We start from the raw sequence: 22762 nt of genomic DNA, 5'->3' as shown, positions 1-22762 counted from the left end.
ACAAAAACACAAAAAAACATCCTACAGAAATACCATTAAAAACAAGCACAGTAATCCTACAAAAATATCACTTCAGAAATACTTCAAAATATTACGATAGGTGGTATTTGCAGTCCTTTGAGACTATTTGTAATATAAATATAAATACGATTTGCATGAACTTGACTTAATCACTTCCTGTTCAAAAGTCACGTGACCCACCCTTCCATTTCCTGTTTCCTTTTAAAAGATGAAAATGCACAAAAAATAAATAGTTTATTGCTCATTTTAGCTTTATTCAAACGGTAAGCAGCAAAACTAAACAAATGACATTCTTGCCCTTTACAAAATAAAAGACGAGAGATTCCCACTGCTCCACAAAATAACCCTGGGAGGATGCGTTAGCACGGTAGCTGCGGTACTTCCTGGTAGGCGGGGTTACAGCAAACAAGAAATGGTGACCTTGGTGGTAGAATAAGGCATGTCCTCTGAAAAGAGGGCAATATTTGAAGGTCATTTCGATTGTATTGTTACAAACCTTCAAAATAAAAAGCTCAATTTCGTAGGAAGATTCTTGTTGGATTTTGAAGTTGAGTCTGACTCAAAAGCATGGGCTTCTTTTTCAAAACTGAAGATTTTATTTTGAAATCATTGCACTTGAAAGCGTAAGCTGCCAAAATGACGCCAGATACTTGTGACCTATGACCTCTAACTCTTGATTGTGTTGTTATCGCCCTTCAAAATAAAAGCTACTCGAAATCATGGACTTGTTTTTCAGAAGTTGAGGTTTTAATTTGAAGTCGGCAGGTCGAAAATGACCCCATAAGACCCTTGTAACCTCTGACCCCTCTTTTTTGCATTTTCCTGTCAAAACTCTTCAAAATTAAAGCTCGATATTTACGAAATATTCTCTTTTTGTGAAGTATTTTTTGGATTTGTTGGGGTTGAACCTTTTCTGAAGTCCGGCTTTTATTTTGAAATCAATAGCTCTTTGTTGACCTGGAATGCCCAAAGTGACCCCTGACCTCTTTGAATTGTCGTGTGCCAACCCTTCAAAATAAATGTTATACTTTTTCGAAATGTTGGCTTTATCGTGACGTTGAGTCTTATTTGGATGATTTTAAAGTATGTTCTTATTCAAAAGTGCTGCTTTTATTTTGAAGTCAGTGGTTCTAAACGGACCACAAATGCCCCTTGTGACCTGTGACCTATCGTTTCGGATTGCCATGTCACAGCCCTTCAAAATAAAAGCTCATTTCTTTAAAGAAATATTATCGGTTTCATGCTTTTTTTTTGTATTTGGATGACTGATGTGTGGACCTTTTTTCCAGAAGTCGAACTTTTATTTGTAGTCAGTAGCTCTAACTTGACCTTGAATGCCCCGTGAGACTTCTGACCTTTATCTTTCTACCCTTTCAGAATAAAAGCCTAGTTTTGTAGAAATATTCTCATACGTTATCGTAAAGTTGAGTTTTATCCATGCGACTCTTTCGTGTGAACTTATTTTTTCGAAAGTCGAGCTTTTATTTTGAAGTCAGCAGCTCTAATGTGACCTTGAATGCCCTGTGAGACCTCTGACCTCTATTTTTCTACCCTTTCAGAATAAAAGCTCAGTTTTGAAGAAATGTTCTCATACGTTATCGTAAAGTTGAGTTTTATCCATGCGACTCTTTAGTGTGAACTTCTTTTTTCAAAAGTCGAGCTTTTATTTTGAAGTCAGCGGCTCTAACTTGCCCTTGAACCCCCTTGAAAGCGACCTCTGACCTCTATCTTCCTACCTTTTCAGAATAAAAGCTCAGTTTTGAAGAAATATTCTCATATGTTATCGTAAACTTGAGTTTTATCGATGCGACTCTTTCGTGTGAACTTTTTTCAAAAGTCGAGCTTTTATTTTGAAGTCAGCGGCTCTAACTTGCCCTTAAACCTCCTTGAAAGCGACCTCTGACTTCTATCTTTCCACCTTTTCAGAATAAAAGCTCAGTTTTGTAGAAATGTTCTCATACGTTATCATAAAGTTGAGTTTTATCGATGCGACTCTTTTGTGTGAACTTCTTTTTTCAAAAGTCGAGCTTTTATTTTGAAGTCAGCGGCTCTAACTTGCCCTTGAACCCCCTTGAAAGCGACCTCTGACCTCTATCTTCCTACCTTTTCAGAATAAAAGCTCAGTTTTGAAGAAATATTCTCATATGTTATCGTAAACTTGAGTTTTATCGATGCGACTCTTTCGTGTGAACTTTTTTCAAAAGTCGAGCTTTTATTTTGAAGTCAGCGGCTCTAACTTGCCCTTAAACCTCCTTGAAAGCGACCTCTGACTTCTATCTTTCCACCTTTTCAGAATAAAAGCTCAGTTTTGTAGAAATGTTCTCATACGTTATCATAAAGTTGAGTTTTATCGATGCGACTCTTTTGTGTGAACTTCTTTTTTCAAAAGTCGAGCATTTATTTTGAAGTCAGCGACTCTAACTTGCCCTTGAACCCCCTTGAAAGCGACCTCTATCTTTCTACCTTTTCAGAATAAAAGCTCAGTTTTGTAGAAATATTCTCATATGTTATCGTAAACTTGAGTTTTATTGATGCGACTCTTTCGTGTGAACTTCTTTTTTCAAAAGTCGAGCTTTTATTTTGAAGTCAGCGGCTCTAATTTGCCCTTGAAAGCGACCTCTGACCTCTGTCCTGAAGCGTGCCGACGTAAGCGTCGAGAAATTCTTTGTCCCTGCCGTGCTCGTCTTGTCTCGTTTCCTTCTCGTTGTCGTGCAGGCGGATGAACCTGAAAGGGCGGAGCGCAGGTCACTTCCTGTTTGGCGGGCGGCACTTCCTGTTTGGCGCCCATCACTTCCTGTTTTCGCTTACTTGATGGCCGGGTTGCTGCAGAGTTTGGTGGGCACGCAAACGAGACGGTCGCCGCTGACGACGACCATCTCGAGCGAGGAGATGTCGGTCAGGCAATGCGGGAGGTAGGAGAGCAGGTTCTTGTGCAGCAGCAAGTCGACCAACGAGCTTAACCTGACGGTCACACGCCCAAATACGGTCAAACCGCAGAGTGACGCCGAGCGCACGGTTGCCGCGGCGACCTGTCCATGTCCTGAGGAAGGTCTCGCAGGCGGTTGTGGCTCAGGTCCAGGTGCCGGAGGCCGCTCATCCGCAGAACGCATATCGGGATGGAGCCGAACCCGTTCTCCGCTAGGTCCAGGTGAGCCAGGCGCTTCAGGGAGCTGAGCTGCCGACACACGCGTGTGCTTGCTGATGCTAATGCTAACGGTAAGGCTAACGGTGAGGCTAATGCTAACGTTGATGCTAATGCTAATATTAAAGCTAATCCTAACGCTGATGCTAATTTTAACGCTAACGCCAAGGCTAACGCTAATGTGTAACATCGATGTTAATGTTAATGTTAATGCTGATGCTAATGTTAATGTTGATGCTAATGTCAATGTTGATGCTAACACTAACGCTAATGCCAATGCTAATGCTAATGCCAATCCTAATTCTACTGCTGATGCTAATGTTAATGTTGATGCTAATGTTGACGTTAACGCTAACGCCAAGGCTAACACTAACGCTAATGTTAATGTTGATGCTAATGTTAATGTCAATGCTAATGCCAATGCTAATGCTAATGCCAATCCTAATTGTACTGCTGATGCTAATGTTAATGCTGATGATAATGTTAACGGTAACACCAAGGCTAACACTAACGCTAATGTTAATGTTGATGCTAATGTCAATGTTGATGCTAACACTAACGCTAATGCCAATGCTAATGCCAATCCTAATTCTACTGCTGATGCTAATGTTAATGTTGACGTTAACGCTAACGCCAAGGCTAACACTAACGCTAATGTTAATGTTGATGCTAATGTTAATGTTGATGCTAATGCCAATGTTAATGCTAATGCCAATCCTAATTGTACTGCTGATGCTAATGTTAATGCTGATAATAATGTTAACGGTAACACCAAGGCTAACACTAACGCTAATGTTAATGTTGATGCTAATGTCAATGTTGATGCTAACACTAACGCTAATGCCAATGTTAATGCTAATGCCAATCCTAATTCTACTGCTGATGCTAATGTTAATGTTGATGCTAATGTTGACGTTAACGCTAACGCCAAGGCTAACGCTAATGCTAATGTTAATGTTGATGCTAATGTTAATGTTAATGCTAATGCAAATGCTAATGCTAATGCCAATCCTAATTGTACTGCTGATGCTAATGTTAATGCTGATGATAATTTTAACGGTAACACCAAGTCTAACACTAACGCTAATGTTAATGTTGATGCTAATGTCAATGTTGATGCTAACACTAACGCTAACGCCAATGCTAATGCCAATCCTAATTCTACTGCTGATGCTAATGTTAATGTTGATGCTAATGTTGACGTTAACGCTAACGCCAAGGCTAACGCTAATGTTAACGTTGATGCTAATGCTAATGTTGATGCTAAGGCTAACACTAATGCTAATGCCAATGCTAATCCTAATTCTACTGCTGATGCTAATGCATGAAATGCTAACACATGTGCTAAAGTGACTACCGCACAGTCTTGTTTTTAACAATGCCATGAGATGCTAACACATGCTAATGGTATTTTTATCACAACAGAATTCATGCTAAGGTTAAATGCTAACAGGTAACGTCAACAAACATGCTAAGGAGATGCTAGCACCCAAAAACCTCGAAAGGCAGCTCGCAGAGGTTTCCATTTCCGGCAAGTTCCAGCCTCTCCAGCAGGTGGCACATTCCCAACTCGGCAGGAACTTGGCTTAAACAGTTGAAGCTAGCGTTGAGGTGGCGCAACTCGCCCAGTTTCCCTAGCGTAGCATATCTAGCATGAAAGAAGGCACAGGACAGGAGACAAAAATGGACAGTACGCGAAAAGGACAGGATGAACCCTCACCGATATCAGAAGGCAGCCGGGCTAGCTTGTTGTTAGCTAGCTCCAACACGTTTAAACGGCTAAAGGTCGCTAAGTAGTCTGGAAGATTCTGGATTTTGGTGCCGCTAACGTGCCACGATAGCAAGAAGCTTTTCCATTCCAAGTCTTCTGGGAAATCCTGACAAGCGAAAGAGAAAAGAAGAAAAAAGCTGACGTTTATGGCAGTCATCTTGCTACTACGGAACCCTGCAGGAGGATTTTGCCAAGCTAGTTTGTCCCAACACTGCTTTTTTGTGATTATTACATTATCCAAACACTTTTTTTCCACTGTTTCTTTCTCTAGCTCTTTATGTTAGCCTCGGCTTGTCGCTAGCTGCTACTGTTGTTAGCTGCTACTACTTTGTCCTTTAGCGTCACCCGCGTTACATAGCCGGTCATTTCTTTTTTTCAGCCGCCCATGCTAGCTGCGATTGTTATTGCTAGCTGCTCTTGCTTCATCCTACCTTGTCACTCATACTCATGGTCCCATCATTCGGGCAACCCTGTTTTCATTTCCACAGTTTCCCTCTCTAGCCACTCACGTTGGCCACTTGGCTGGAGGCAAGGGTTCGTCGCTAGCTGCTATTGTTAGCTCCTCATAATTCATCTTTCGGTGTCACTCGCCTTTGTTGCTTATGCAAGCAAACGTTGCCAACCCCAGGGATTGCGGCATCTTCCATTTTTTTTGTCCACCGTTTCCTTCTCTAGCCATTCATATTAACTACTTTGCTCTAAGATACCTCAAACTGCAATTGTTATTGTTAGTTGCTCCATGTCAATAAAGATTGTTTTATCAGTCTTTTACCAGACTTTTGGTAACTTTTCCCACTAGTTGCTTAGGTAATTCGGTATGATTTTATACATTTGACTATAAAGGATTTTATACGATTGACTACAAAGTACATGTGTTCAGTTGATGCAGTAGAGATATTCACTTACTGTGTTTTTATTAAAGGTAAATTAGAAGGTTAGGCTGTGTGGAATGCATCAGACGTATTTCTGTGAACAGAATTCCTGTGAGCGCTGACGGAAAAGGCCAGACGTAGAAGGGCAGACGTCAATGCGCCTCTTCTTCTTCCTTTTTAAGTTACTGTCAAGACCAGAACAGTGACAGGACCCACTTGCGTTACGTTTCTCTCAGTTTTATTGGAAGAAAGGACAGGGTTGCACCCACGATCCAGTGGTCGCTGGACGCGGGAGCAGGTCGCTCTGAACGCGGAAGTGGGACTTCTGCGGCGAGCGATGGCAGTGTCGAAAAGAGCTTGCCAAGAGTAAACCGAGGTTCGCAGACGGACTGACAAAAGGGGACAGATACGAGTGGGTTTAAATAGTGACGGGGAGCCAATCAAAGTCCGAGGCAGTTGGCGCCAAACGAGTGGGCACAGGTGCTTCACATCAGTAATCGTGAGAGCTACAACAAACACCCTCTAGTGGACAGTTTTCACTCACAGTCCCTTTAAAGCAAGCGTGTGAGACACGGAGTCCGATTTGAGAGGCTAGCATAGCATTTAGCTCACCTTCCACTGCTCACCGGACAGATGGAAGGACAGGTCACTGTCGTCACTACCGTCATGGCCGCCATCTTGCGGGCTATCGTTTGCCGGTGGCTCACCTGGAAATAAACGTACATGTAAAGTTGGTGTCCTGTTATCTTGCTACTGTCCAAAAACCCGCTAACGCTACCTGCTAGCTTGTCTTGCGTCGCTTTGTGCTTCTTGCAGTAGAAGCGATAGTGCCACTCTCGTTCAATCCTGTGTGCACGGATATAGGTTGGTATCATGAGGATATAGTGGACCCCTGGATACAGCGACCCCACCTTACGGCGTTTCCACTTTACTGTGCAAAAGATTTGTTTTTCGGACCCTCTTTACAGCATTTACCCCACTATACCTGTCATGAAGCACCTGTGCCCGATAGTTTGGCGCCAACTGCCTGCCTCGGACTCTGATTGGCTCCCTGTGCCTATTTAAACCCACCCCTTTCTGTCACCTGTTGTCAGTCTGTCTGCGAACCTCAGTTGACTCTAGGTAAGTCTTTCGACCCTGACTCACTCCTGTTTTGTCTCCCATCTGTTTCCCAGCTTCGACCCGTTTTTTTTATATTGACCCCGTCTACTCTCCTCTCCTGGCTTTCGACCCGTTTCCGATCCCGACCACGTTTTTTGCTCTCCTGTCCCGGCTACTGACCCGTTTCTTCAGCTCCCGACACCGCCATCGCTCGCCACGGAAGTGCCACTTCCGCGTTCGGAGTGACCTGCTCAGTACTTGTACCCACTCCTGTCTGTCCCCTTTTGTCAGTCCGTCTGCGAACCTCAGTTAACACTAGGCAAGCCTTTCGACCCTGACTCACTCCTGTTTTGTCTCCCGTCTGTTTCCCGGCTTCGACCCGTTTTTTGATCTTGACCCCGTCTACTCTCCTCTCCTGGCTTTCGACCCGTTTCCGATCCTGACCATGTTTTTTGCTCTCCTGTCCCGGCTACGGACCTGTTTTTTCCACTCCCGACACCGACATCGCTCGCCACGGAAGTGCCACTTCCGCGTTCGGAGAAACCTGCTTAGTACTTGTACCCACTCCTGTCTGTCCCCTTTTGTCAGTCCGTCTGCGAACCTCAGTTAACACTAGGCAAGCCTTTCGACCCTGACTCACTCCTGTTTTGTCTCCCGTCTGTTTCCCAGCTTCGACCAGTTTCTTGATCCTGACCACGTCTACTCTACCGTCCCGGCTTTCGACCTCTTTTCGTCCCCGACCACGTCTACCCTCCTTTTCTGGCTTAACACTCGCTTCCGACCCCCGGCCACGTTTTTGATCTCCTTTTCTGGCTACTGACCTGTTTTCCTGTTCCTGACACCGCCATCGCTCGCCACGGAAGTGCCATTTCCGCGTTCAGAGTGACCTGCTCCCCGCGACCAGCGATCACCGGATTGTTGGTGCACTCCTTTCCCTTCTTCCCAATAAAACTGAGAGAAACGTACGCAAGTGGGTCCTGTCTCTGTTCTGGTCCTGACAATACCACGTCAACAGTAATTATTTTGTGTTCCCAAAAACAAAGTCACGTCTCAAAGATGCCTTTTCGCTATTGGTCGACGTCATATAAAATGATGGTCTGCTATTGGTTGCCCTCAGGGCATCAGAAAAATGCAGATATGCCATTGGCTGAGCTACTTCCCACAATGCCTTTCTGTCTCTCCGTGTGTTTGAGAATCGCATGTGCTTGGTAAAGACTTTGCTATACAATACTGTATTTTTTTTCTCCTGTATTTATTCGCTATGACGCTTTAGTGATGCTAAAGGGAAAAGCAAAAACATGATAACCACGGCAACGAAGCTTATGATGAATAAGAAAAACGAAGAAGGCTTGCGACCCTTGCTTAGTTGCATAGCCCCAACCAAATAGCAGTTAGGAATATCATTAAAGGAAACGTGTGTATTTTAGAGCACCTCCTAGTGGTAGGAAAAACCTTGTTAATTGGAAAAAAAAGCAAACATAGATGTACTATGATATAAACGTGGATTTTTTTTTTAAGAATAGTCGTGGGTGTTGAAATTTTATTTCATTTGATGTAACATGAACCTCACCTCGAGGGAGCTGAGAAAAATCTTGCTGCTACGGGTGCCCAAATACAAAAAAAAAATTAGCCTTAAGGTAGTTTGTATTTCTCTTTGTGATTTACAGCATTTATTTTTAGTTACAATACACACTGTCCCTTTAAAAATAAGGTAATAAGATAAAGCAACAAAATATTGGTAGGGGATGACGATCTATAGCTGTTGAGATTTCCAGCCTCAGTCTCCTCCCCCTTTTGCATCCACCCGTTACTGCACTGCACCAGCTCAAGTCACTTTACAACAAAGGGTAATCAAATATCGTATTCCCTTTATTTATAATGATTTATATTTGTGTATTACTTCACGTCGTATCCCGGGGCTGTAGTGTAACTACAATAATGACCTGGGGAGGGCGCTCCTCTCCCTCCTTTGCTGTTCTCTCTTTTGGCGTTGACGATGCTTCCTGACGCGACTTTCCCAAATATTTAACAACGACGACACATCGCAGGGCTCCGACGCGCTGGCCTTCATTTTAAATCGTTCCAATTGAAAATTCCTGGGAAGTTAAAAGAAAAAGAAGTTTTCGTTCTTCCCAAAATCGAGAAAAGAAGAAAAGTTGTGGATCCTTACCTGGGATGTTTAGCAGCACGACGTCTCTGAGTGGAGTCGCTCTGTGCGCATGCGCACACCTCGTGATGCTATTTGTAGCAGCTATGCTGTTTGTCACATGAGATCTGAGTTTAAAAGTAGAACTGCTCATAATCTTGGAAAGAAAACACCAGAAGACAATGGCTGCAAAGGATTTTGTCCTAATATCGGTACTGGGTGCACTGGTATCGATGTGTATCAGGAAAACAAATGATATCGAATTTCTTCATTAATGTTTTGTGTATTTTTCAGGCACATGATAAGAAAAAGGTCAGAAATTGGTCAAAATGGCTGCATATCGATAGGTTTTTGTCCAGTATCGGTACTGGATAAACTGGTATCGATGTGTATCAGGAAAACAAAAGGTATCAAATATTTTTGGTATCGAATATATTGCTTCCCTCCTATGTGTATTATTCATGCACACGATAGGAAAAAGGTCAGAATATAATCAAAATGGCTGCATACAGATAGGTTTTTGTCCTGTATCGGTAATGGATGCACTGGTATCGATGTGTATCAGGAAAACAAATGGTATTGAATATTGTCATTAATGTATTGCGTATTTTTCAGGCACATGATGAGAAAAAGGTCAGAAATTGATCAAAATGGCTGCATACAGAGAGAAGGTTTTTGTCCTAATATCGGTACTGGGTGCACTGGTATCGATGTGTATCAGGAAAACAAATGGTATCGAATTTCTTCATTAATGTATTGTGTATTTTTCAGGCACATGATAAGAAAAAGGTCAGAAATTGGTCAAAATGGCTGCATATCGAAAGGTTTTTGTCCAGTATCGGTACTGGATAAACTGGTATCGATGTGTATCAGGAAAACAAAAGGTATCAAATATTTTTGGTATCGAATATATTGCTTCCCTCCTATGTGTATTATTCATGCACACGATAGGAAAAAGGTCAGAATATAATCAAAATGGCTGCATACAGATAGGTTTTTGTCCTGTATCGGTAATGGATGCACTGGTATCGATGTGTATCAGGAAAACAAATGGTATTGAATATTGTCATTAATGTATTGCGTATTTTTCAGGCACATGATGAGAAAAAGGTCAGAAATTGATCAAAATGGCTGCATACAGAGAGAAGGTTTTTGTCCTAATATCGGTACTGGGTGCACTGGTATCGATGTGTATCAGGAAAACAAATGGTATCGAATTTCTTCATTAATGTATTGTGTATTTTTCAGGCACATGATAAGAAAAAGGTCAGAAATTGGTCAAAATGGCTGCATACCGATAGGTTTTTGTCCAGTATCGGTACTGGATAAACTGGTATCAGTGTATCAGGAAAACAAAAGGTATCGAATATTTTTGGTATCGAATATATTGCTTCCCTCCTATGTGTATTTTTCATGCACATGATAGGAAAAAGGTTTTTGTCCTGTATCGGTAATGGATGCACTGGTATCGATGTGTATCAGGAAAACAAATGGTATTGAATATTGTCATTAATGTATTGCGTATTTTTCAGGCACATGATAAGCAAAAAGTCAGAAATTGATCAAAATGGCTGCATACAGAGGGAAAGTTTTTGTCCTGGTATCGGTACTGGATAAACTGGTATCAGTGTATATCAGGAAAATAAATGGTATCAAATTCCTTTTGTTGATGTATTGTGTATTTTTCAGGGACATGATAAGAAAAAGGTCAGAAATTGATCAAAATGGCTGCATGCAGAGAGAATGTTTTTGTCCTGGTATCGGTAATGGAGGCACTGGTATCGATGTGTATCAGGAAAACAAATGGTATCGAATTTCTTCTTTAATGTATTGTGTATTTTTCAGGCACATGATAAGAAAAAGGACAGAAATTGTTAAAAATGGCTGCATGCAGAGGGAAAGTTTTTGTTCTGGTATCGGTAATGGAGGCAGTGATATCGATGTGTATCAGGAAAACAAATGGTATCGAATATTGTCATTAATGTATTGCGTATTTTTCAGGCACATGATGAGAAAAAGGTCAGAATTTGATAAAAATGGCTGCATACAGAGAAACGTTTTTTTGTCCTGGTATCAATAATGAATGCACTGGTATCGATGTATAACAGGAACATAAATGGTATCAAATTCCTTTCGTTTATGTATTGCGTGATTTTCAAGCACATGATAAGCAAAAGGTCAGAAATTGATCAAAATGGCTGCATACAGATAGAAAGTTTTGGTCCTGTATCGGTAATGGATGCAATGGTATCAATAAGTATCAGGAAAACAAATGGTACCGAATTTCTTCATTAATGTATTGAGTATTTTTCAGGCATATGATGAGACTACTACAATGGGGAATTGATAAAAAAACAAATCAAAAACATGATAACACAATGGCTGCTTACGGAAGAAAGGTTTTGTCCTAATATCGGTACTGGATGCACTGGTATCTGTCACGGTTGCCCATGGCGCCCAATTGGCCCCGCCCATTTACTGATTGGCTTCCCTCCTATTTAAGTTCAGTGCTCTAACTCACCCTTTGTCAGTCCGTCAACAAACCTCTGCACCCGCAAGACGTGGGTTTTGACTCTGTTTGTTATCGGACTCCGGTCTCCAGTGCCTGACATCAATCCTGTCTGTCCCGTCCTGTCCGGTATCGACCCCATCTGTCCGATACCTGCTCGTGCAATTGGTATCGATCTCGTCGGCCTCTGGCTTCCTGTCTTTCCACGCCAGACTGCTGCTTTACGTCTTCCGCCCAACGATTGCCGAATCACTGGCGTTTGGGTTAATGTGAATGATTGCTCTGTTATGATTTCCGATTTGGCGCCCACTGCCTCGGACTCTGATTGGCTCCCTGTCACTATTTAAACCCACGTCTTTCTGTCACCTGTTGTCAGTCCGTCTGCGAACCTTAGTTTACTCTAGGCAAGCTTTTCGACCTTGACTCACTCCTGTTTTTGCTCCCGTCTGTTTCCCGGTTTCGACCCGTTTTTTGATCTTGACCACGCTTTTCGCCCTTTGTCCCGGCTACTGACCCGTTTTTTCCTTCCCGACACCGCCATCATCCTCCACGGAAGTGCCACTTTTGCGTTCAGAGCGACCTGTTCCCCGCGATCACCGGATCGTGTGTGCAATCCTTTCCTTTCTTCAACAAAACTGAGAGAAACAAAACGCAAGTGGGTCCTTCTCCGTTCTACTCTTGACAACCCCATTTCCTGTAAAATAAAGCTTGTGTGAGAAACGCCACGCATCTGGGTCCTCCTCCTGTTCCAATTCATGAGAATTACAGTACATCATATATTTATACCGTATTTTCCGCACTATAAGGCGCACCTAAAAGCCTTTATTTTTTTCAAAAGCTGACCATGCGCCTTATAATATAGTGCGCCTTATTTATGGATGAACATTAAATCGCCAAGTTTTCCAACTAACTTGCAGCCGCCGACTCGATTTTCCCCTGAACGCCAAGTAGTATGCGGTGTATGCTGGGATTTATTTACCGGCGTTTCATTGGCTAACCAATGTGTCAATCATCCTTTGAATCGATCACTATTGGCTAAAGTTATTCGGAGGTCAAGGAGCGGATCCTTTTTATCATTTACAGGCTGGCATAGGCTGAAGCGGCAAAACAAAGCCTGCAATTGGCCGAAAAAGATGAATGTTTATGGCACGTGGTTGACGGCATAGAGAAAGCATTTTTTACTATACTGTATTTGTAAATATTTTATTCTCCTGGATTTACTACCCTCACAGATATAAGAGGACATTGGCTGCACATTATTATGAACACAACGACTTCGGTGAACTACTCCGGGTTTTATATTGTCCCTGTATTTTGTTTCAGACTGAACTCTATGTTTCTGTGATAAGCGGTGCAGATAATGGATGGAATGGAGTGTCTATTTTTAAATTCAACTCAATTCCAAGTGTTTATTGTCATACGCACAGTAAAGTTGCGAGCAAAAAAGAAAATAGAAACTAAGGAATGGTTGGCATTTCTTGAATCCCAAGACTTTAACCTTCCGAATGATGGAACGATGCATTTGAGTGACATCGTACGGACACCGCATCCGCACGTGTTCTCGACACGTATTTGCGTCTTTGCAAGCTTTAGGAATGTTGAGGGGGTAATAAGTTGGACTGAACCATCTGACTGTTTTGTCCACGTTCCCATTGTAGCGCCTTATAATACGGTGCGTCTTATAGTGCGGAAAATACGGTACATTCCGTTTTGGCACTTTTCTTCCTCAAAAACTCATTTTACCAGATAAATTCCAGTAAATCTTTATTCATAAAAATCATATTCATAGAAATCATAACACACATTTGGTCAGTGTATATTAGAAGCAAGTGTATATTTTGTAGTACTTCTAACATTTGCGAATACATCAGTACTACAAACAAACCGTATTTCGACCGATCAAAAGGACAACCGACGATGAAAAAGGAATGCCGTTAGAATCACCGATACTGCGTTCCAAACAGAGTGCCACAAAAAAAGGTAGAGAAAACGTTAAAAGAACGGGGACAAAAACGCAAAAATTCAATAAAAACATCTCAAAAGGACATCTAAAACATACTGTTGTACACATATAATAATAATAATAATAATAATTTCCTTGTATTGTCATTCTGTGTAACAATGTACACAGAACGAAATGTCGATTGCACCTGACCCGTTGTAGCGAGCCGATGCAGCCGCAGCCAACAGAGGGCGCCGCCGACCACTATTCCAGTTTCTCTTCCAGGTCAACATGCCCGCATGTTGATTGCAACCTGCAAATTTTGGTTTTGGACTCCCCAAAAAACTATACAAAACAAAACAACATTCACAGTCAACAGTGGGAAAAAACCTTAAAGGGACAGTATTCTACAAATGAATCGGTAAACAGAACGAGAATGGTGAGACTATAGAACAGGGGTCGGGAATTTATGGCTCAATAATAAATTGATGCAAGTTAAATTGATTCAAGTTAAGACAAAACTGCTTACAGGATGCGTTTGGTCCAGTGTATATATATATATATATATATATATATATATATATATAGTACACAATATTAAGTAGTTTACGATCAAGGTGTCACATCAACAGACCCCATTTTGGCTGTTTATCGCTAAAGAATCCTTCATATGGAAGCTCATTCAACAATCGATGTTCATTTTTGAGACACTCGATGATGAAAAGCCACTGAACCAACTGTAAACACCCAGAAGCGTAACATATTGTGCAGAAGTCGCTACAAAAGTTCACTACAGCCCCTTTTTATCCTTCAAAATCATGCAATCAGAACCGTACACAGGGTAGGGTATCGGGATCGTACTCATATTTTATTCCTGCAGTCCAAATGATTAAAATTGGATGATTTGGTATTTTTTTCACAGCACAACTGCTATTTAAGGTCAACAAAAACACAGTGCCAGAAAATATACAAAAATGATTCATTCGGAAAGAGGGAAATTATAATTTAAGGGGCTGTAGTGAATTCAAAATCCCAAAGGTGAGAACCACCAGGAAAAGTATGTGTGTGTCTGTGTGCGGAGTCAAACTTTAGAACAATTTACAAGACCAGATCAAACAATGTCCCACTATGGAATGGAAGAAGTTATATACACAGGGTGAGCACTCTTCTCCGTCTTCGCCCACTGAAATGAAGGTAAATACGTTGGTATTCTTGTTTGCAGTATTTTGTGACATTTTTACAAAACAACTTTGCTCGCACCTTGTTTTGAAAACATTTTTAAGACAAAAATGCACTTTTAAGTAACCTCAGGAATGAGATGAGTTTTAAGTGGTATATTTATATTCATCACAGCCTCAGGTATTATTATTATTTCATAGATTGTGTCAAATTATCAAAATAAAATAAAATGTGCTGAAGAATTAGGGGGTTTGGTTTTGTAGACTATTGTCTGAAAGTACAGTGTTACCCCTACTTATGAATTTAATTCGTTCTGGGAGTAGCTTCGTGACCTAAATCTTCATAAGTAGAGACGCATTCTGTATGTAAATGGTCTAATCCGTTCCAAGCCCAGCAAAAGTATGATCAATTTTCTTAATAAACAATAAAAGAGCATAGGAACGTGAAACAAATATATATCAAAATTAGATAGAAGCACAATGAACGTAAAATGAGAGGCATAGAATGTAAAAAAAAACAAAGAATAAAAGAAATAATAAAAATATTCATTCATTTTTGCCTCGCGTTTCTTGGAAAACTGATCCAAAGACGTCTGCTTTTGCTGGCTTTTGCCAATCGGCCAGAAAATGTGTGAGGCAGACGTAGCGATAGCCTGACTTCCCAGAGGATTCCTTTCCAAAAATTTTGAGAATTCATGGAATTTGGCTCCAAAGTCTTTAATTTGGGCTGATTGAAAGATGGCTTCCACCAGCTCCCACTATCTTGCCACAAACCCTCCTCCTAATCGTCTGTGAACTCTGACGGTGACACGAAGAGCATGCTGGGAGCATGCTTCCCCACAGGGTTGCCAGGCAGATTTAAAGCGATAGCCCTTTTATTTACGTCCGGGAAAACCGTGAGTCTGTACTGCACTGAATTCTTGACTTCAGAACTACAACCAATTTTCATAACTAGAGGCCATATTTTCCCGTTCAGGTACTTCCTAACCTGAAACTTTTAAATGTAAGGACATTCATAAGTAAAGGTACATCTGGATATGGTGTGGCTCTTTCTTAACAAATGACAGAGAGTAAAACTGCAAATAAAACAACACACGAAAGGTCCCCGGTTCGAGACCAGGTGGAGATATATGATGGTCTGGGGAGGGAAGGACGCCACCAGGCTGTACTTGCTGAAGACACCCCACAGGAAATGGTGTCCCTACAACCAGTTTTACTCCACTAAATCCAAAAATATCTTCTTCCTCTGGGGTTAAAGACGCACGACTTCCTCCTTCCACCTCCCTCACTTCAGACGTCATTTCTTCTTCTTGCCAATTGCTTACAAACTTTACAAATGTCCTTCCTGCTTTATGGCCAAATCTTTTCATTATTTTCATCATTTATAATAAAGCTTCCTGTTTACTTTGGCGGCAAATTAAAGCTTCTGTCATGATTAATGATGTGACTTACCTGTGCCCGCTCATTTCGCGCCAACTGTTGCGGGTTCTGATTGGCTCCCTGTCACTATTTCAACTCAGTCCTGTCAATCCCCTGTTGTCAGTCTGTCTGCAAACCTCTATGTATACTATGCAAGCCTTTTTCAACCCTGTCTCCCACCTGTCCCGTTTATGCTCCCGTCTGTCTCCGGCTACAACCCGTTTTGATCCTGACCACATCTGCTCTCCTGTCCCGGCTTGCGACCTCTTTTTGTCCCCGACCACGTCTTCTCACCTATTCTGGCTTATGACTCGCTTCCGACCATGTTTTTGCTCCCCTGTCCCGACTACTGACCCGTTTTCCCGTTCCCGACACCGCCATTGCTCGCCACGGAAGTCCCACTTCCGCGTATCTGAGCGACCTGCTTCCCGCGTTCAGCAATCACCCGATCGTGGGCGCAAGCCTTTCTCTTTCTTTCAATAAAACGCAACACAAGTGGGTCCTGTCTCCGTTACGGTCCTGACATTTTTCTCTTTTTTAATCTCTTCTTCTTTTCGAAAGTAAGAAGTTGCGTTTTGGTCACTTTGAGTCTCCGTATTTTGTCTTCTTTGTGCTTTTATCCATCGTTTTCGGTGGCACAAGAATACAACTACAGTAATACGACAGATATACTATAAAATTCTACTCTAGAAAATACTACAAAAACACTCCTGCGGTGCTAGGAATCAAATGGACTGAACCATTTCAAGGCAGTGGAGTATTTCTGAGGCTGCGTTCTTCACATTTACATTTGTTTGAACATTTTTTATAAAATTCTTGCGTTTCTCATCATATTTTAGCCTATGCTGCCCTTAATTAAGAAAAAGAGAGTTAAGAGACCGGATTACGACCGTTTTTTGTCCCCGACTACGTCTACTCTCCCGTCCTGGGTTACGACTCGTTTCCGATCCCGACCACGCCTTGCTCTCCCAGTCCCAGCAACCGAGGAGTTTTTTCCAAGTATATCTGAAGTATTTTGTTGTATTTTAATCGTAGAATTTGTGTAGTATATCTGCAAAATTTCGTAGTATTAGAGTAGTTTTATGATTTCAGTATTTTTTAGTATTACTGTAGTATCATTTTTGTATTTCTGTAGTAATTTTGTTGTATTACGTAGTATTTCCATCGTAAAAGTGTTGTTGTATATCCATAGTATCTATGTAGTATTTTTGTAGTACAGTATGACTGGAGTTTTATTTTTGTAGTATTTCTGCAGTAGTTGCTTGTAGTATTTACACAGTAGTATATTATAAGTATTTCTGTCGTATTTTGTTGTATTACGATAGTAAAATTTGTGTTGTATATCTGCAACATTTTTGTAGTGTTAGAGTAGTTTTATGTTGTCAGTTTTTTGTAGTATTAATGTAGTATTATATTTTAGTATTTTTGTAGTGTTTATGTAGTATGTAGTATTTCCACCTCAGTGTATACTAGGCAAGCCTTTTTCGACCCTGACTCCCACCTGTCCTGTTTTTGCTCCCGTCTGTCTCCGGCTACGACCTGTCTTGATCCTGATGTTGGTTCTCCTGTTCTGGCTTACGACTTGTTTCCGACCCCGACAACGCCTTGCTCTCCCAGTCCCGGCTACTGACCAGTTTTTCCGTTCCTGACACCGTCATCGCTCGCAACGGAAGATCCACTTCCGTCTTCGGATCACAATCCGAATCAGAGAGCGACTTGCTTCCCATGTCCAGCAAACACCGGATCGTGGGTGTTGCCCTTCCTCTTTCCTTCGATAAAACTAGTGGTACGCTACGCACTTGGGTCCTGTTTCCGTTCTGGTCCAAACAGCTTCAGGTTTTTTTGGGGCCCGGTTATCGAATCAAGTTAATCCTTCGGGTTCGTGATCATATATCAGTGACTCGGGTGGGGTCGGGCTGAAATTTTAGGCCCGATCTTACCTCTACACCCAACCAACCAAAAATCATGTTCGGCTCTTTGGGTTGAAAAAGTTCCCGACCCCTGCTCTAGAAAATACTATTCAATCTACAATCCGCCAAGATACAGTCCGTGCACATTTCGGGGGAGGGGGGGCCCGACTCCTCGCTTCCGATGACCGATGAGGTTATCCCGCCACCTAGTGGCCAGACTGCGCATCTCCTCCTTTTCTCGGACCGCTGTCAAGTGTTAGACTTCAGTTGAGATGAGAAGGCTTTGCCTTTTGCTGTCGGGTGTCGGGATGCTCTCCAATTGGAGGAAGTAGAGTAGAACTTGCACCTAAGACCGAAGACCAGATGAAAAAAAAAAGCCAAGAAGGATCGCGTGTCGGTCGGGGTTTTACCTGAGCCATGACCTCCAGAGACCAACTGTCGTTCATGGAGATGGGCTGCGAACTGTTGACGGTGATTTTGCTGTCCTTCTCCGACGGCCGGAGCAACGTGGGTCCAAAAACCGTGGCCAGGTTGTGCAGGGACATTTTGTTGAAGATCTCGTTTTCAGCCACCCTATCGGAACGTGGCACATTGAACAAGGGGGTGAGCAAAACGCTTGCTTAACCCTAGCCCTTACCCCTAACCCTAAGCCCTTAGAATTGGGAAACCCTATTACTTGATCATGGGCAGCACGGCGGCGCAGTGGTCAGCGCATGTGCGGCACAGTTCATGTCTTGGGAACCTCCTGCGTGGGTTCAAATCCAGCTCCAAACTTCCTGTGCGGAGTTTGTATGTTCTCCCCGTGCTTGCGTGGGTTTCCTCCGGGCACTCCGGTTTCCTCCCACATTCCAAAAACATGCATTTCAGGTGAATAGGCCGGTCCAAATTGTCCCTAGGTGTGAATGAGCGAGTGAGTTGTCTGTCCCCGTGTGCCCTGCGATTGGCTGGCAACCAGTTCAGGGTGTCCCCTGCCCACTGCCCGATGATTGCTGGGATGGGCTCCAGCACCCCCGCGACCCTATTGAGGATAAGCGGTGTAGCTAATGAGATGAGATTACTTGATCATTTGCAGACCTACTCAATGTCACGATTACTGATGCGAGGCACCTGTGCCCGCTCCTTTTGGCACCAACAACCCCGGACATTGAAAGATTTTATATATTTGACTATAAAGGACTTTATACGATTGAACACAAGTTACATTTATTGAGTGCAATAAAGATTTTCACCCGAGTAGGCTTAAGTTCAATGACAGGTCACGCTGATCCGAATGCAGAATATTTTGTCTAGTTCTGTTGATAACAGGACTCTGACAGAGGACGGCAGGCATTGTTTTGAGAAACGCTCTCCGTTGTTTGGAGGAACCACAGACATCGGGACGCTCGTCTCTGAGAGTGTGAAGCTCACGGTGGGCTTCATTGGCGTGGGCATGGGAGGAGCCGGCACACCATCTTGCGGGGAAACGTGGGCTGAGGGGAGAAGCGAGAGGACTCCAGAGAAGGCTTCCAAGAGACTAATTCTACTTATTTGGCCGTATTCGATGGCGTACACTTAGTTAAATTAATAATGAAATTAAATCGGCCCTCATGTGAAAATGTCACATTTTGGTTAATGGAGTCAAATAACTAATTCAAACAATTTGGTAAACGATACATTTTAATATTGAATTCCAAACAATTCTGATTGTCTCCCTGCCACTTTTTAAGCCCCCGGCTTTCTTAAGCGGTTGTCAGACCGTCTGCGAACCTCAGCTCACGCTAGGCAAGCCTTACGACCCGGACTCACTTCTGTTTTTGGCTCCCATCCGTTTCCCGGCTCCGACCCGTTTTTTCAATCTCGACCACGCTTTGCTCTCTTGCCCCGGCTACTGACATGTTTTCCTGCCCTCGACCCAGCTGCAACCCGTTTCTGTTTTTGACCACGCTTTCTGCTCTCCTGCCCCGGCTACCAGGTATTTGTTGATATGACAAAAACAAACCAAGGCCAGGACCAAGACAGAACACAATGACCAAGGCAAAACACAACACAACAAACACAAAAGCAGACCAAGACACAAGACAAAAGACCAAGACAAGACCAAGACAAAAAAAAAACGACAAAAAAAATAACCAAAAAACAGACCAAGACCAAAAAACAAAGCAGACCAAGACCAAAGAACAAAACGAAACAAAACAAAAACAAAACAGACCAAGACAAAAAACAAAACAGACAAGACCAAAGAACAAAACAAAACAGACCAAAAACAAAACAGACACACAACACAACGACCAAGACACAACACAACACACACAAAAACAGTCCAAGACCAAGACAAGACCGATACAAAAAAATACAAAACCGACCAAGACCAACGAAAAAAACAAAACAGACCAAGACTAAAAAACAAAACAGACCAAAAACAAAACAGACTAAGACCAAGACACAACACAACGACCACAACACAACAAACACAAAAACAGACCAAGCCACAAGACCAAGACAAGACCAATACAAAAAATCAAAAACAGACCAAGACCAAAAAACAAAACAGACCAAGACCAAGACACAACACAACAAACACAAAAACAGACCAAGACACAAGACTTAGACAAGACCGATACAAAAAAATACAAAACCGACCAAGACCAAGAACAAAACAAAACAAAAAACAGACTAAGACCAAGACCAAGACAAAAAAAAAAACAGACCAAGACCAAAGAACAAAACAGACCTAGAAAACAAAATAAAACAGACCAAAAACAAAACAGACTAGCACCAAGACCAAGACACAACACAACAACCAAGACACAACACACACACAAAAACAGTCCAAGACACAAGACCAAGACAAGACAAGACCAAAACAAAAAACAGACCAAGACCAAAAACAAAGCAAAACAGACCACAACTAAAAAACAAAACAGACCAAGACCAAAGAACAAAAAAAAATGGACCAAGACTAAGAACAAAACCAAACAAAACAGACCAAAAACAAAACAGACTAAGACACAACACAACGACCACAACACAACAAACACAAAAACAGACCAAGACACAAGACTTAGACAAGACCGATACAAAAAAAGACAAAACCGACCAAGACAAAGAACAAAACAAAACAAAAAACAGACTAAGACCAAGACAAAGACAAAAAAAAAACAGACCAAGACCAAAGAACAAAACAAAACAGGCCTAGAAAACTAAACAAAACAGACCAAAAACAAAACAGACTAGCACCAAGACCAAGACACAACACAACAACCAAGACACAACACAACACACACACAAAAACAGTCCAAGACACAAGACCAAGACAAGACAAGACCAAAACAAAAAACAGACCAAGACCAAAAACAAAGCAAAACAGACCAAGACTAAAAAACAAAACAGACCAAAGAACAAAACAAAATGGACCAAGACCAAGAACAAAACCAAACAAAACAGACCAAAAACAAAACAGACTAAGACACAACACAACGACCACAACACAACAAACACAAAAACAGACCAAGCCACAAGACCAAGCAAGACCAATACAAAAAAATCAAAAACAGACCAAGACCAAAAAACAAAACAGACCAAAAACAAAACAGACTAAGACCAAGACACAACACAACAAACACAAAAAACAGACCAAGACACAAGACCAAGACAAGACCGATACAGAAAAAGACAAAACCGACCAAGACCAAAGAACAAAACAAAATAGACCAAAAACAAAACCCAGACCAAGACCCAGACCAGACAAGACCAACCAAAATAATGTACAGCTTATTAAGGGGTTTAAGTTCCAAGATGAGCCATCGATCGGCAAAATCAGTGAAGTAGAAACCTTTCATTTTTTTTACAATTATTTATTCAATTCACTACTGCATAACAGACTAAAGCCAAAGAACAAACCAAGCCTTTGTTTAAAGGGACAGTGTGGAACAAAAAAACAACATTGATTTGAATACTAGGCAAAAGTCAAATGAGACCAGGTTACCTTTTCAGGTGATCAAGTAGAAAAAGAAAGGTGACCAGGTTGGACTCGGGTAAAGACATCAGCAGGTTGAGCATGCAGCTTTCCTTGGCCGCGCTGTCGGAGAGCGCTGCACGGAAACAGCACATGGTGAATTTCAGAGACGCACGGAAAAACGGGACCTAAACGGAAAAGGGATTCGAAAATAATCGGTGACTCGCCGATGCCTCCGGAAAAGTTGGGGTACAGCTGGTCGGTGAAAAGGGGTTCGGGCAGCTCTCGGAAATACAACTTGAGTGTCCCGGCGATGGCGTTCACGTCCATGTCCCTCATCGTCACAGACACGTCCTTGTTGTCTGGAGAGAAATTCACAGGAGAACTCATTTGAACTCCGGGGCCACACCATAGAACAAACATTCTGTCGGGGGCCGGACGAGTAGATTCAAGAGAAAGAAAAAGAGAGATGAAGAAATAAGAGAAAGAGGGAAGGAAAAGGAGAGAGGGCGGGACAAAGAAAGAAAAAGAGAGAGAGGGAGAGAGCGTGAGAAACAAAAGATAAAGAGTTGTGAGAGAGGGGGAAAAGAAAGGGAGAGGAAGAAAGAAATCCAAAGAGAAAAGAAAGCGCGAAGGGTAGTAAGAGAAAAGAGAATAGGAAAAAAGGAAGTTAGAGCAAAAGAAGTTAAAAAGACACAGAGAGAGAGAGAGAGAGAAAGAAAGAAAGAGAAAGAGAGAAAGAAAAAGAAAGAAAGAAATAAAAAGAAAGAAAAAGAGAAAGAAAGAAAAAAGAAAAAGAGAAAGAAAGAAAAAAAGA

The 22762-nt window shown here is 42.0% G+C and overlaps 2 protein-coding genes across 2 annotated transcripts in view; both read right to left on the bottom strand.

The window, feature by feature from the left end:
* Positions 1–251: 251 nt before the first annotated feature.
* Positions 252–9155, bottom strand: lrrc2 (leucine rich repeat containing 2). The gene is made up of 10 exons (XM_088336940.1): positions 9078–9155; positions 8851–9003; positions 6585–6652; positions 6419–6513; positions 4884–5040; positions 4661–4797; positions 3051–3196; positions 2830–2982; positions 2646–2746; positions 252–467 (listed from the first exon to the last, which is right to left on the bottom strand). The coding sequence occupies exons 2-10, from the start codon at positions 8976–8978 to the stop codon at positions 418–420; spliced, it is 1035 nt and encodes a 344-aa protein (XP_088193066.1). The 5' UTR covers positions 8979–9003; positions 9078–9155; the 3' UTR covers positions 252–417.
* A 4618-nt stretch (positions 9156–13773) lies between these two features.
* The window catches only part of LOC148366485 (breakpoint cluster region protein-like), an 88177-nt gene continuing 79188 nt past the window's right edge, over positions 13774–22762 (bottom strand). Inside the window, exons 20-23 of the mRNA XM_088336939.1 lie at positions 22173–22307; positions 21976–22081; positions 18422–18584; positions 13774–18357 (exon numbers count right to left, since the gene is read on the bottom strand). Coding sequence (XP_088193065.1) covers positions 18268–18357; positions 18422–18584; positions 21976–22081; positions 22173–22307 — 494 coding nt within the window. The 3' untranslated portion in view covers positions 13774–18267. The remainder of the gene's footprint in view (positions 18358–18421; positions 18585–21975; positions 22082–22172; positions 22308–22762) is intronic.

This window comes from Urocampus carinirostris, chromosome 5, assembly GCF_059441175.1.
Source record: "Urocampus carinirostris isolate Australia breed hairy pipefish chromosome 5, RoL_Ucar_1.0, whole genome shotgun sequence".
NCBI classification, from domain to species: Eukaryota; Metazoa; Chordata; class Actinopteri; order Syngnathiformes; family Syngnathidae; genus Urocampus; species Urocampus carinirostris.
Note: the sequence above shows the minus strand (reverse complement) of the source record. Positions and strands in the feature narration are given on the sequence as shown.

Coding starts and splice junctions, on each gene's coding strand:
- lrrc2 (XM_088336940.1), bottom strand. CDS start 8,978: ATGAAGGCCAGCGCGTCGGAGCCCTGCGATGTGTCGTCGTTGTTAAAT. Junction 5,041..6,418: donor TGTCCGGTGAGCAGTGGAAG/GTGAGCTAAATG, acceptor TTCGCTTGTCAG/GATTTCCCAGAAGACTTGGA. Junction 468..2,645: donor CGGCACGCTTCAGGACAGAG/GTCAGAGGTCGC, acceptor CCCTCTTTTCAG/AGGACATGCCTTATTCTACC.